At 48.7% G+C, this 13,853-nt stretch overlaps 1 protein-coding gene across 1 annotated transcript in view; it reads left to right on the top strand.

The window, feature by feature from the left end:
• rassf8b (Ras association domain family member 8b) overlaps window positions 1–13,383 on the top strand; it is a 30,854-nt gene extending 17,471 nt beyond the window's left edge. Inside the window, exons 3-5 of the mRNA XM_035402353.1 lie at window positions 5,008–5,957; window positions 6,480–6,618; window positions 8,818–13,383. Coding sequence (XP_035258244.1) covers window positions 5,008–5,957; window positions 6,480–6,618; window positions 8,818–8,939 — 1,211 coding nt within the window. The 3' untranslated portion in view covers window positions 8,940–13,383. The remainder of the gene's footprint in view (window positions 1–5,007; window positions 5,958–6,479; window positions 6,619–8,817) is intronic.
• Window positions 13,384–13,853: the final 470 nt, after the last annotated feature.

Below are 13,853 nucleotides of genomic sequence, written 5' to 3'. Positions count from 1 at the left end.
CTAACTGAAACTCCACCAGTTTTTGGCATTAAGATTCTCATTCTCCCACAAAAAAAAAAAAAAATTAAATCAGGAATTTGGCCTGGGCCTCCTTTGTGGAAAATTTGGGTCACGGATATCTGGCTCACTTCCTGACTCTCCAGTAGAAGAGCGGGTGCACGGCAACGGGCCGATTATTTTCAGCATTCATTATTATTTAATTAGTCGCATCGTTTATTCGATCTGATCTTCAGATCGAGTCAATGAGCTAAAACTGCACTGCAAGTATCATCGGCGAAAGCACTTCGCCGCGACCCACCGAACAGCCGTTTGTGAAATGGAGCCCGAATAATTGGTTGGAACGAAACCAACACATCTGCACTGACACTGGGAGTGGAGCTGCTCACCCCTACGGTAGAATGCTGTAAACTCTCTGGCATTTGGTTGCTTTCAGCCAAAGGCAAATTCCACGTCCTAATCAAATTGGGCAATAAAAATGTTCGGCTGAATTTAATTGAATAGAATCCAAGTCTGGCTTGGGGGTAACTGGTGAAATGGTTAACTTTTTTTTTTTGGCCTCTACTGTGCGTGGTGACACAACCTGGTTCGAACCCAATGACCTTGACAGAAACTGCCATTTTTACCCCTTGGATCTCAAACGGAGCTGTCAAACCCTAACCTTACCCTAACCCTAGCTTGACCCAGCTCTATAAATGGGTTGCATGTAAAACACAAGTTGTGTAATTGGCTCCAGAATAAGTATATTAAAAAGTTTAAGAACCAGTGCTCCAGACTAAGTACAGTAAAAAGTCTATAAACCAGTGCTCCAGACTAAGTACAGTGAAAAGTCTAAGAAGCAGTGCTCCATAATCCGTGGCCTCTGCATGAGAAATGGCCTGCCCCCTACTCAGGGGTTCTTACGATTTGGAGAAACCCGGCTGCATCGTTCGCGTACGACGACGACGTCCTGGGAGGACGTGACAGCCGCGTTGCCGAGGCTTGCTGTTCACCGCGGCTTGCTGTTATCCGCGGTGCTGCCGTTTTAAACACGAGGCCCGTCGTCCGGTCCACGGCGCCGGCGCCACCGCCGCCACCGCCACATGAAAGGCCTCCTCCGCCCTTCTTCTTCTGTGGTTCTGTTTTCCAGGAGAATCGCTCCCCGGCCAGCCCCTCTTATCTCCCGCGGAACAAACGCTCCCTTGTCTCTCCGCTCGCTGCCAAGGCGACCCCGGGGTTCTGTCGAACGCCTCCCCCCCCCCCCCCGCTCCTCCTCCTCCTCCTCCTCCTCCTCCCAGCGCTCCCGGGTCTTTGTGCATTGACGGTCTCCCCCCCCCCCCCCCGAAACGTGACAGATGTTCCACTCGGAGCCTCCCCGCCGCTCGCGTGTTTACCGGATGGCTTTAGGGTCAAACGCAGTTCGCTGTTCGTTGCGCATCTCGCTCTTCTCCAAGATCCCATAGGCATCGTAGACAGCTGCGTTTGCAATGAACTATGGGAGTTTGAGGCGCGAATCCTATCGTTGCTCAATGCATTAATGTCCACAAGGACTACATTTTTTTAATTGTTCCTTTAAACGGCGAGGCTACGTTCTGCCACTGTAAAGGACACCAGATTACATGCGATGGCTGCGCCTACGTTTGAAGTACATGTTTGTTCGGCGTGGACGCAAAAGGGAATTCTGAACGGAGGTGTGAGCGTTCGCTCGTTTGGAAAACGTCGCAAACAAACGCGCCCCGGGTGTTCAGTCCACCGTGGCCTCCCGCCAAGTCTCTAAGCGAAGCTTTAACAGTGTTCTCCGAGAGCTGGTTTCGTTTCGACAGCCATATATGTCTGAAGGAGAAAAAAAAAGAAGGAGGGAAGAACAGAAAAAAGGCAATTTGGCGCATCCAGAAAATAATTTAAGGAGGACCTTAGCGGGGTCTCGGCTAACCGATGTCTATCTGCTTCTGCAAGAGAAGCAGAAGAAGAATCGACATTGCCACATTGGGAGTGGAAACAGAACTACTGCTGCTGCTGCTATGGGCTTGTTGGCATGCTACCTTATCGCACACATTGTAGGAGGAACTCATATTTATAACCGAGCGATTTTTGCGGGTCTGCTCAGCATTATTAATGCAGTACCACTTAAAAGGTCTGATATGTGAAGACACATTAATCAACGGTTGAGCGAGTCTGTCTGTCCGATGATTGCCCCGAACAGGAGTACTTCAATCGAGGCCTCCTGCGGTATCGAGCGTGGCAGCAAGCCTCTTACAGACGTGGAATATTTCACATTAATATGTCGCAACCCTTCGCACATTATGGGCAAACGTACAAGCTTTCAGATGCACTTTCTGTCGCTTTTAGATGTTGAAGCACAGTTTTCAAAAATACACTGCTGTGAGATATTAATCTTCCTCATTTTTACAGTAAAGCGGTGTATTTTATTTCTATGGATGTCAAACCCTCAGTTCACTGAACTACAGCAACTTATGTTTGCCAAGGGATTTCCTTTTTTTTTTTTTTTTACTTTTTTTTTTTAGAAAAGGGGTGCGTGTATTAAAAATTGTGCTCTCAGCAGTCTTCGTTGAAGGCTGCTGGATTTTTCCGGATCGGTTTTCTCTGACGAAGCACTTTTTTTTTTTTTTTTTTCCCCTCGTTTCTGCGTCTGGCCTTACGAGCTCGGGGAGGGTTTTCCGCCCGGTAACGAGAGAGCCCCGTCCAGCCGGAACCTTCCGGAACTTTCCGGGGCCCCAAGGGGCTGGAGCTGGAGCTGGCGTCACGTCTCGTGACCCCCCGCTGTTCCTCCTCAGGGTTTCCTGGGGGGGGGGGGGGGCGCTCGGTCGATTTGAAACCGAAAAGCAGCCGAGTTTTATAAACTAAGGACGGATGACCACCTCCCCCCCCCACCCCACCGCCCGTGGGCCCATCCGCGGCTCGGGTTCGAGGGGCTGAGACACGTTCCTCTGTAGCTCTCCTCAAACCACCCCTGCCACTGCCGCAGCCGCTCGTGTCTCCTTTCAAATTCTCAAGAAGAATAACCCCCCCCCCCTTTACTCACCAAGCCTACTTTGCGAAAATGAACTCCATATGTGAGCATTGGAACAACCCCCTTCCACCCTCCCCAATAAAGAAACGAAAGCCAGGCTGATTGTTCTGAGCCAGGCCCTGGGTTGGGATCTGGAAGGCACGTAACGGACCCCACTGAACACCCGGGCGTTGTCGCGTGCGAGCATGTGACGTTTTCCGACCTTCCCCAGTTAATCGAGAAGCGCTCATTTTCGGAGCAGATGACAGAACCGTGATGCACAGGGTTGCCATTTTCTACTGGGCAGCGAGTTGCCGGGTCGAGGTACTTCACCACATTCGCTGGAAAGTTTGTAAAAAGGAAATTCATTTGTCAAAACCAGATCGGTTAAGCATGTTGTGTATTTCTCTGGCAGGATTTCCCTTAATTCTCGGTGGTCCTGTGATTCACTCTGTGTCATTCCGTGGGGGGGCGGGGGGAGGGGGGGTCCATATTGACTCACTCCTTGCTCACAGCTTGCTCAGTGGGCTTGGAATTCACGTAACGTGCGAGCAATGGGCTCTACTTCCTGTTCCATCATGACCTCATTCCCCTGGCAACCGGGGCTGACTGTTGGTCCACCGCCCCGCCCCCCCCCTCCCCCCAATCCCCCCCACACACACTAAATCTGAGAGAAACTGACCAAATTGTAGGAGGGAGGGGAGGGAAGGAGCGAGAGCGAAAGGGGAAAGAGAGGATTTAAAATTAACAGCAGCTGCCACTTCAAAAGAAGATGATTACGAAAGAAATCAACAGGCAACCTCGATTCAATCAGCGCACTTCTGACTGACATTTGTAATATAATGGCCTTTTTTTTAAAGGGCGGTAGGGTCATTGAAAAGCCTTTTGCAATCCTAATCAGTCCAGATATTTAGCATATGTGTTCAGTCTGGGGTAAGGGTTACAGGGCTGGGCTTGTAGCCTGAAGGTGGCCATTTTGCATCCCTGAGCAAGACCGGAATTGCTGTATAAATGGATGCTACGTTAAAAGAATTTAAAATCTTAAAAAGCCTTAAGAGCCTCCCCACTATATGCCATTAATGTAAATCAATACATCCTTAAGTACCACCACCCTCCAAAAATAACATTTTTTTTGGAAGGAAGTCATCTTTTGCTGTCACACAGTAAACGGTTTTAACTATAAATTAGGGTCTTTCCCGCTGGGCTTGTAGAATGCTCGTGACTGTTTCCCTACATGTCGGCTGTCCAGCAAACGGCGGAGGCACTTCAGAAAGGGGTGTTGAGGTTTTTGTTTTTTTTGAGCCGACAAAGAGCCCCTCGGACGCTGCTGATTGTCCTCGAGTGCGGCGGTTACGCTCGTTCACGGCGTTCTCCTCGTTAGCCGCCGAAGCGCCGGGGCCTAATCACGGAGAGCTCCTTCAGCATCGCTGCAAAGCACGTCTGTTTCGCGACACGGGAGATTCGGTCAGAATTTAAATGACAGTCGTAAGTTAAGCACACATAAATATTTTGCGCTCGCGTGGAAGCCTACTGGGTTACGTTAATCTAATGGCAGAGCGGCCAAAAGCAGAGGCCGGTGTTTTTTTAGCATTCTGAATTGTGTAGTTTTCCCCCAGGGAAATAAAAATTTATACTTTTTTTCCATTGCTCAACCTCCACTGCTTCAGTTTATATCCAGCTGTATAAATGTTCTTACCTCAGCTAGTTGCTAACACCTGAACTGGTTGGATATTTTGAGGTTAAATCGAGGGATGGGGATTAAATTTTTTCACAGATCGAGGGATCGCATAATGTGCTCAGTTCTGTAACAGTCCTGGTATGGGGAAGAATCTATTTTTAGAACGCATCTTGGCCGGGCGCCACCACTGGTCGTACAGAAAATGCATAAATGCATTAAACCACACATCAGTACCCAAGTTCTTCAATCATAATAAAGTCTTTACTCATACCCGGCCCTAGTTAAAAACCCCACGGCCCTCTGGGTAGTGTAGTCCTGTGCTAACGTGTGTTTTTTTCCCCAGGGCGCACCGGGAGGTACACACTGATCGAGCAGTGGCGTGAGACGGAGCGGCACCTGGCCCCGCAGGAGAACCCCGTGGTCTCGCTCAACAAGTGGGGCCAGTACGCCTGCGACGTGCAGCTGGTGCTGCGGCGCACGGGGCCCTCCCTCAGCGAGCGGCCCACCTCCGACGGGGCCGCCCGGGGCCCCGCCCGCGGCCTGTACCGCCAGAGCCTCCCGCCGCTGGCCAAGCTGCGGCCGCCCGGCGCCGCCGTCGCCGCCGGCGACCGCGACCGCTCGCTCCGGCGCAAGGAGCCCAAGCGCAAGTCGCTCACCTTCACGGGCGGGGCCAAGGGCCTGATGGACATCTTTGGGGGGAGGAGCCGGGAGGCGGAGGCCAAGCTGCGGGCGCTGAACGGGCAGAACGCGGCGGCGGGCCCGCGGGAGGAGCTGGCCCGCCTGGTGCGCCTGCAGAAGGACAAGCTGCAGCTGCTGGAGCGGAGGCTGGAGGGCTGCGAGGCGGAGCTTCGGGGGTGGGCGGAGCTCGGGGGCGGGGGCGGAGCCGGCTCGGGCCCGGCTCTGGAGGAGGAGATCCTGCGTCTGGAGCGCCACGCCCGGCGGAACGAGGCGGAGATCGAGGAGGAGGAGTTCTGGGAGAACGAGCTGCAGATCGAGCAGGAGAACGAGAAGCAGCTCCAGGAGAGGCTCCAGGAGCTCCGCGCCCGGGTGCAGGAGTGCGAGGCCAAGCTGGGCGACTACCTGGCCCGCGTGCGGGGCATGGAGGCCGGCCTGGAGGCCGAGCGGCTGCAGCTGGAGATGCAGGAGGCCCAGCAGGTGGACGAGGAGGAGCTGAGGGCCAAGGTGCAGAAGGTCCAGGCCGAGCTGGAGCTGCAGGCCCAGCACACAACCCGGCTGGAGAGCAGCTACAGGGCCGTGGAGAGGTCGCTCGGACAGTCCAGCAAGAGGCTACAGGTGAGTCACAGTGCTCTCCATGGCAACAGTCCAGCAAGAGGCTACAGGTGAGTCACAGTGCTCTCCATGGCAACAGTCCAGCAAGAGGCTACAGGTGAGTCACACGGTCTCTATAGCAACAGGCTACAGGTGAGGCACAGTGCTCTCTATAGCAACAGTCCAGCAAGAGGCTACAGGTGAGTCACTGTGCTCTCTATAGCAACAGGCTACAGGTGAGTCACAGTGCTCTCCATGGCAACAGTCCAGCAAGAGGCTACAGGTAAGGCACACAGTCTCTATAGCAACAGTCCAGCAAGAGGCTACAGGTCAGTCACACGGTCTCTATAGCAACGGTGCAGCAAGAGGCTATAGGTGAGGCAGAGCTCTCTATAGCAACAGTCCAGCCACATTAAAAACATTAAAACCCTCCTTTTAAAATTCAAAACTGGCTACACAAGGCACAACAGGGCCTGGCGTTTGTTTGTGTGATTGACTGACGCATTGACAGTTTGATTGACTGGCCGATCGACTGTTGTATTTCAGGAGAAGGAGCAGGAGCTGGAACAGCTGACTAAGGAGCTGAGGCAGGTGAACCTGCAGCAGTTCATCCAGCAGACGGGCACCAAGGTCACCGTCCTGCCCGCGGTGCTGAGCGAGGAGGAGGCCATGCACCTGGCCACAGGTACGCACCCTCACAGCAGGGCATGATGGGTAACAGTACCCCTCACAGCAGGGCATGATGGGTAACAGTACCCCTCACAGCAGGGCATGATGGGTAACAGAAACCCTCACAGCAGGGCATGATGGGTAACAGAAACCCTCACAGCAGGGCATGATGGGTAACAGAAACCCTCACAGCAGGGCATGATGGGTAACAGTACCCCTCACAGCAGGGCATGATGGGTAACGGTACTGCGACTGGTTAATAGGACGTTCATAATATAACCTTAATTATGGTAATTGTATGCTCTCAAATTGTTCTCACTGTTCTTGGCACTCAGTTACTCATTAGTGTTGAATTCACAGTCCTCTGTAAATCACAGTGCATTGAATAAAGGGATTACTCTCAGGAAAGGGCTTGCGTTAAGCCCATTATTTCTTATTTTGAAGATGAAAAAAGAAGAGAAAAGGTGAAGAAAGGATAATGAAACACTGCGCTTCGAGAGCGGAGCCTTACGCGTTCGTGACGAAGGGCCGTTTCCCGCCGCGCCGGTTTCTGGCAGCGGGACGAGCCGATCGATCGATGACAGCCCCCCGCGCGCGCTTTACCGCAGCGGCGTCACTCCCGGTCTCCAGGGCGACGGCTGCCGGGAGACAGAACGCCGGCCGGCCGACTCCCTGCGTCGCCCGCGTCGCACTCTCTGCGATCGCCTCGCCATCATCCCCGCGGCGTCGCGGCCAACTTTCCAACGATCCCCCCGGCGCGGTGCTTCTCAAAACTCGGTCCTGGGGGACCATTCCAACCTCAACAGCAGCCCCACAGTTTTAACAAAGCTGTTTGTTTTTCTTAATTAGGTGCCCTTCGTGTTTCAGAGCTGGAGTGCCCCAGTCTTATCCAGAAAGGGCCAGTGTGGGTGCGCACACCTGATTCCACTAATCAACTGCTAGCGTCGTTGCTAAGTGACCTTGATTAGCAGAAACAGGTGTGCGCACCCACACTGGCTCTTTCTGGATGAAAACATGAATGCAGTATTGCAGTATTGAAAATACAAGGAGCACTCCATACGGAAGTCTGCCAACGTTAATTAAATGAATAAAATGACTTGAGTGAAAGAAAAAAACGCATGTAATTGATATCAGAATACAAAGAGGTCTGTGGGCTTTCAGTAGAACTGCCAAGCTCATGCAGCAATACCAGTCTGAGAAGCAGAATGTTTTTAAAAGATTTAACTGCACCCTTCCCCCAGCTTTGAACAAAATGGCCGACCGGTTGTACCAAAAAGGTTTCACTTGACCGACATCTACCTAAACATACAGTACCCAAGCTGAAGGGAGTAGAAGGGAAACTCACTCAAAAAATGACAAAAAAAAGTTCATTCACTAACTTGGAGTTCCGGTTGAAGCTGCTCCAGAAGGCGAACTGAAATCCCCAGGATGGCCTGCCCTGTTGTTTGGTTCATGTGTGCAGAGCTGCAGGTCTGCCTGACTATGTGTTTATGCTAATTGTTTATGCTGGTGTGAATGGGCTTGCACTTTCCCAAAGCAATGTGCGGGCCAGATTCACCTCCTGGGCATCAGCCAATGAAGCGGCGCCGTGATTACATGGCCCAACACTGCCTCTCTGTGGTCACTCTGGGGTACATCAGGACTGGTGGCACATTGCTTTATAATAACTAAGGAACAGCATCAGAGGTTTATGCCCAGAAGCTGAAAACAGCTCCCCTCTGGGTCCTTGATATTCAGGTCCCTGGTTCATTCTTTCAGACATTTTTTTGCATCATTTTGTGATGTTGACCTTCTTTTAAGTGACCGTTTCGGTGGTGTTGCAAATCGCTGGACACAGAGACCTACAGTTGTAGTCCACAAACTCTTTCTATGCTTAAAGTCAGTTTCCATTTGGAACATCACGCAAACTTGAAAATCAACGTTGTGTTCCAAAGAATTCAAACTGACGGTAAATCTTGTGTTTTCCCATCGCATTGTAGTTCCTCCAGTTCAGACTTATCTGGCTCAAAATTACAATGGTTTTAGTTTAATAACAATGTTATATTTGCTATATCAGCACGCCATATTCCAATAATTATATTCCAACATTACTTCCTGGATAGATATTATTATTATTATTATTACGGAATATTACATAGCATTTTGTCTGGAAGTTGTGGCCGGTATACGTGCAGCCGAATGTAAAAGGGATTCTCTCTGGTTTCCTTGTGTGTAGACCTGCCCCTGCAGTCTGATTCGCTGAAGCGCCCCGGCTCCTCCCGCCAGCTGCCCAATGACCTGCGAGTGCTGCAGAACCCCCTGTCGTCAGGATTCAACCCCGAGGGCATCTACGTCTAATCCAACCCCCCTCGACAGTCTTCCATGGGAGCTCCGCCTCCTCCTTCAGCTGTCTGCTGGCCCCGCCTCCCCGTGGGTGGGACTGTTATCTGGCTCCTCCTCCTCCTGAGAGGTCTCCTGTCAGATTCAACCCCAGTACAAGACAACAACCTTCTGGCTCCGCCTCTTCAGGGGATCCTCCCCTCTGGCCCCACCTCTTCAAGGGAACCTCCCCTCTGGCTCCGCCTCTTCAAGGGAACCTCCCCTCTGGCTCCGCCTCTTATAGGGATCTCTCCTCCCCTTTCTGTAGCAGTGACCAGGCCCACCTGTCCACAGTGTGTTGTGTCCTCTTGGAATCGGAGGATCCGGTTGGTGGACTGTCACTAAAAGCCCTTGGGACTGAGCACTCCCTGTTCCCTTTAACATGTTATCCTGCCTGTTCCCTGCTTGCGAGGGCATCAGTTAACAAAAGCCTTATCTGCACATCTTCTGTCTGGAGAGGGGGCGGAGTCAGTTCTCTCTCTGGAGAGGGGGCGGAGTCTGTTTTCTCTCTGGAGAGGGGGGCGGAGTCTGTTTTGACTCCAACAGTCAGCAGTACTCCTGGAGGGAATAGCAGAGCGAAGATGCTTGTGAGTTCATATAAGCAGGAGATAGCTGCTCATCAAGGACCAATGAAGGACCGTGACATGTGACCCTCTTCACATTTCAGTATTGTGAAACTTTCCACAGTGTTGGCGTGAAAAAAATAGCCAAATTGCAGATAAGAGTTTGTGAAAAGCTTGTGATCACATGGTTGATTTCTGCAGTTTCACCACTAGGGGGCGGTGCTCCTGTCCTACAGAGCCTGCATTAAGCTACCTGCCTCTGTGCTGGTGAATAAGACAGACACAGCCAGAGCATCACTGATTTATGAGTATGTTGACACTCGTGCACAGCCTCTCCTGATTTCCACAGGGAAAAAAACATTACAGTGGCTTCCCCACTGTTCATTGCAGTCTGTCTGATTGACAGATTGATGCCTTTTGGTTCTATTGACGCATTGCATATGGAAAAATGGGTCAGCAGTCGATCACGTGAGATAGGAATGGAGCGTGGTCCTCTACGCCTCTCTGCATTCCTCAGTTTCCCAGAAGTCACTGTGTTTTTTTTAGTTTTTTTTTTTACCTTTATCAATATTATCACATTATAGGCTAAGTTTGAAGCTGTAGTCTTCTCACGGTTCGTAAGCTTGTGTGGGTTCCTTAGACTATGGCGCGGCGCCTGGAAAAAGTGATCAAATCGAGGCAGACAAGAAGGTTTCTTACTGAGAAAGTGTCTGATTAACTGAGACTCTTAGCACGTGCAAAACCTTTTAGCGCATGCAAAACTCATAACACAACCAACCACTGGTGCACAACAAATACCACGACCAATCACTGGCCACGTTATTGGCTTTGCGTGTGCTAAAGGACCAATCATCAGGCCCCGTGTGTATTACAGCAGCCGGTGGAATGTGCAGTTATTATCAGTTATTGTCAGTTCAAATTGCAAGTGAGGGCAAGTGTAATTCTGCCTGTTTAGGGGTGACTTCCTTAACATTGGGAAAACAAAGTAAACGAAGAGGTTGTTTCTGGTTCCTGGCAGAGCAAATATCAAACATAAATCTGTTTTATTTAATGTTCAATTAATGAGGGCAGACTTCTGCACATAGTTATTTCTAAATCAATTTAAAAATATGTTGTGGAAGATAAAATGTTATCTCTGTAATTAGTCTTTGAAAGCGTGGGCCGCACAGTTGGTTTGTGGGAGTGGGGTTTTCGCAGGAAGTCTGGCAGGCAGGAGGGCAGTAAACGGCACTGCTGGGAGAACGAGGGGGCGGAGCTGCCTGTGACCAATCGTTTCTTTTCTGCGGAGAACAGAACATTCTTCCGATTGGTTCTGACAGCGATAGGTGATTGACAGCTCATTGTAGCTCCACCTATTATGGGGTTTTTGAAACCTCCTTCCTCGTTAGAAAGGAAGACTGCAATACAAAAGCAAGAAAGATGCAGTTAGGTCTTGTGTCAATGTGACATAGCTGAAGGTTTTTTGCAGGTATTTCCCACAGAATTGGCTGTTTTTTAAGTGTTGCCGGTGGTTGATTTTGATAAGACATCAAATATATCTTGAGGCATATCTGGAGCGACAGTCACTCACTCCCAAACACAGCGACTGGAGCAGCAGTCTCTCACTCCCCAACACAACGACTGGAGCGACAGCCTCTCACTCCCAAACACAGCAACTGCAGCAACAGTCTCTCACTCCCAAACACAGCAACTGCAGCAACAGTCTCTCACTCCCAAACACAGCAACTGCAGCAACAGTCTCTCATTCCCAAACACAGTGACTGGAGATAGCTACTTAACCAAAGAGCTAGCTAACTAGCAACCAGGGGAGAAAGAGATGACAACCAGTAAGTGGGAAAAATATGGAAAGATATATTGAAGAGTGGCAAAGTGAAAATGGCCTGAATTTAAGAGAACAAATAAAGTGTCAGTTGAAACAAGGTAGTGTAATTGCATTAATGGCAATAAATGCCTTTGAAGTAAATGCAGTGCCTTCTTATTTTCCAGACTGGGAGGCAATCCATCAAAAAGAGGAAGAGAAAGCCGGAGACAAAGTTTCAACAGGGCAGTTTCTGCACTCTCACTGAGCTACACTTTATTTCTGATTATATGTCTAATAATACAAGGTAATTTAGGACATAAATGTTTTTTTTATGATGGTAGTTTTCAAAGGTAGCAATGCTGTTGGAACTTTGAAAGGTAGCAATGCTGTTGGACTTTGTATAGGGTTTGGCAGGGACATATTTTGAGTTTTGGTATCGGGTTGTTGTTTTTTTGGCCATTTCGGTTGAATTTGGGCTGGATTTGGGCTGGTTTTGATTGGCCATTGGGCTGGATTTGGGCTGCTTTTGATTGGCCATTGGGCTGCTTTTGATTGGCCATTGGGCCTGATTTGGGCTGGTTTTGATTGGCCATTGGGCTGGATTTGGGCTGCTTTTGCGACGGGCAACCCTGTCTCCCAACCTCTGGACTGTCCGTTTCTGGGGTTGGTGGCTTGGTGTGGCCTTACGCTCTCGCCGTTCCTACCAGGGAAGTGGAAAATCTGCGAGAGTTTCAGTTTTTGTTTAACATAGCCATGAGCACTAAATTCCTGAAGTCCATTCTTCAAGACACGTACTGAATGCATTTATATGTGCAGGACTTGCACTGAGGGGTAGAAACGCACCCATTGCTGTAAACCTTCCTGTCGATCCTGTATACCTGTTAGCAGTTGAGCCGTCTGTTGTTTAAATGAAGGACATTTGTACAGCTATCAAGACTTTGCCGATGTATGGATTTAGCATTTGTTCGGCTGAGGCGATCAAAAGCATGCCTTATACAACAAATGTGTAAATAAGTTACGATGGTAGTTTAAAAATAAAAAAGTATTTTTGAATATGTGTAAAACAGCACATTGTTGTGTACAGCTAATATAAACTAACGTTTTTCTACTACGTCACCTTTAAAAAGTGAGCTACAACTAAAATATCACCGGTTAAATGTTGTTGGAATTGAGACTGAGCATATGAACCGTGCGTGCGTATGGAAATGCTATTATATACGATGTATAGTTTGGTAATTGCATGTTTTTTTTTTTCCTTCTATTATGTCTGCAGCTTGCTTTGCTCACATTGAGGTGTATATCTAAGATATGATACAGTAATAAACGTTTCATGTCCTAACTGCATTTTTGCGAATGGTTCTGAAAATGTTTTTACGTTAAGAAATCGAGCGCACCAATCTTTCGCAATAACAGTCTCTTAATTTCGTAATAGGAAGTTGTAAACGAACGGACGGCCGTGCGTATTTCGTGTCTGACGCCATCGTTATTCAGCAGTGGGCAGGAAACCTCGTGGAATCACAAGCCCGTTTTCCCACTCACCGAAGAAACGTGTCACAGTCGTAATAAGAATTCACCCAAATTATCTGCAGATGATAATACAAACACCCACAGTCATCTGCTTCAAGGGATGCTGCTAAAAGTTATGAAGAGTTATTCCCATTGACCTATTGACCTTTAGTATGGTCTATACGGCTGGCTTGGATGCCGTGAGCGACTTGTCGTTATTTCTGAAATTTTCAAAATGAATCACATATACTTGCCCTCCATCCATCGAGTAACATGGCGCGTCAAAGTTCCTATCTTTTAGAAATTCCTGTAAGAGAGAATACACAGTCATTTATGTTTCATTGCAAAGTCTCTGTCTTAGCTGTCTGTGAGATACTGGTGAAAGGACTGATGGGAAATGTAGTTCAACACCAAACTGGAAGACCGGTTTTACTTAGCATGATAAGAGTTGCACCAACGTTTGATTCAAAGCTTATTAAAAATGAATCATGCTGTATTTGGTATATATTACTACCACAATAAACATGGGTAATAAAGGATGCATCTAACAAACTGTGGTGAATTTTACCTTTTATTTTATGAAGCATTTTGTGTCTTCTTGCAGTTGCCAGCTTGTGTAGTGTTGCGTAGCGTTGATATAGAACAATTTCTGATTAACTGCATAAATAATATTCCAAGGGGCCTGAAAGTTAAGACCCTTTGTGCAGAGGCTAAATTTTGTACATTTTCACCCATTTTGTACTGTTCTGTTTAAAGCTTTATAACTCCAGATGTCAACATCACACAAACACTAGTAATGGCTTAAAGAAGACCCTTTTACCATTTATCATCATGCCTTATTTATATTCTAAATTCATATGTAAAATATGAGAAGTGAATAATCTATCTGTCTTAAGTGTTTTAGTCTAAGAGTGTTTAAGAGACTTAGTTCTCCTCTTTTTTTATTTTTTAGTATGTTTGTCTTATCCCATTGACAGGTCTTGAAATGAGTAAAACTGTCCCACCGCATTGGTAAATTTCTCT

The sequence above is a fragment of the Anguilla anguilla genome, chromosome 19 (genome assembly GCF_013347855.1).
Source record: "Anguilla anguilla isolate fAngAng1 chromosome 19, fAngAng1.pri, whole genome shotgun sequence".
NCBI lineage: Eukaryota > Metazoa > Chordata > Actinopteri > Anguilliformes > Anguillidae > Anguilla > Anguilla anguilla.
This window is presented reverse-complemented; position numbering and strand designations above follow the sequence as displayed.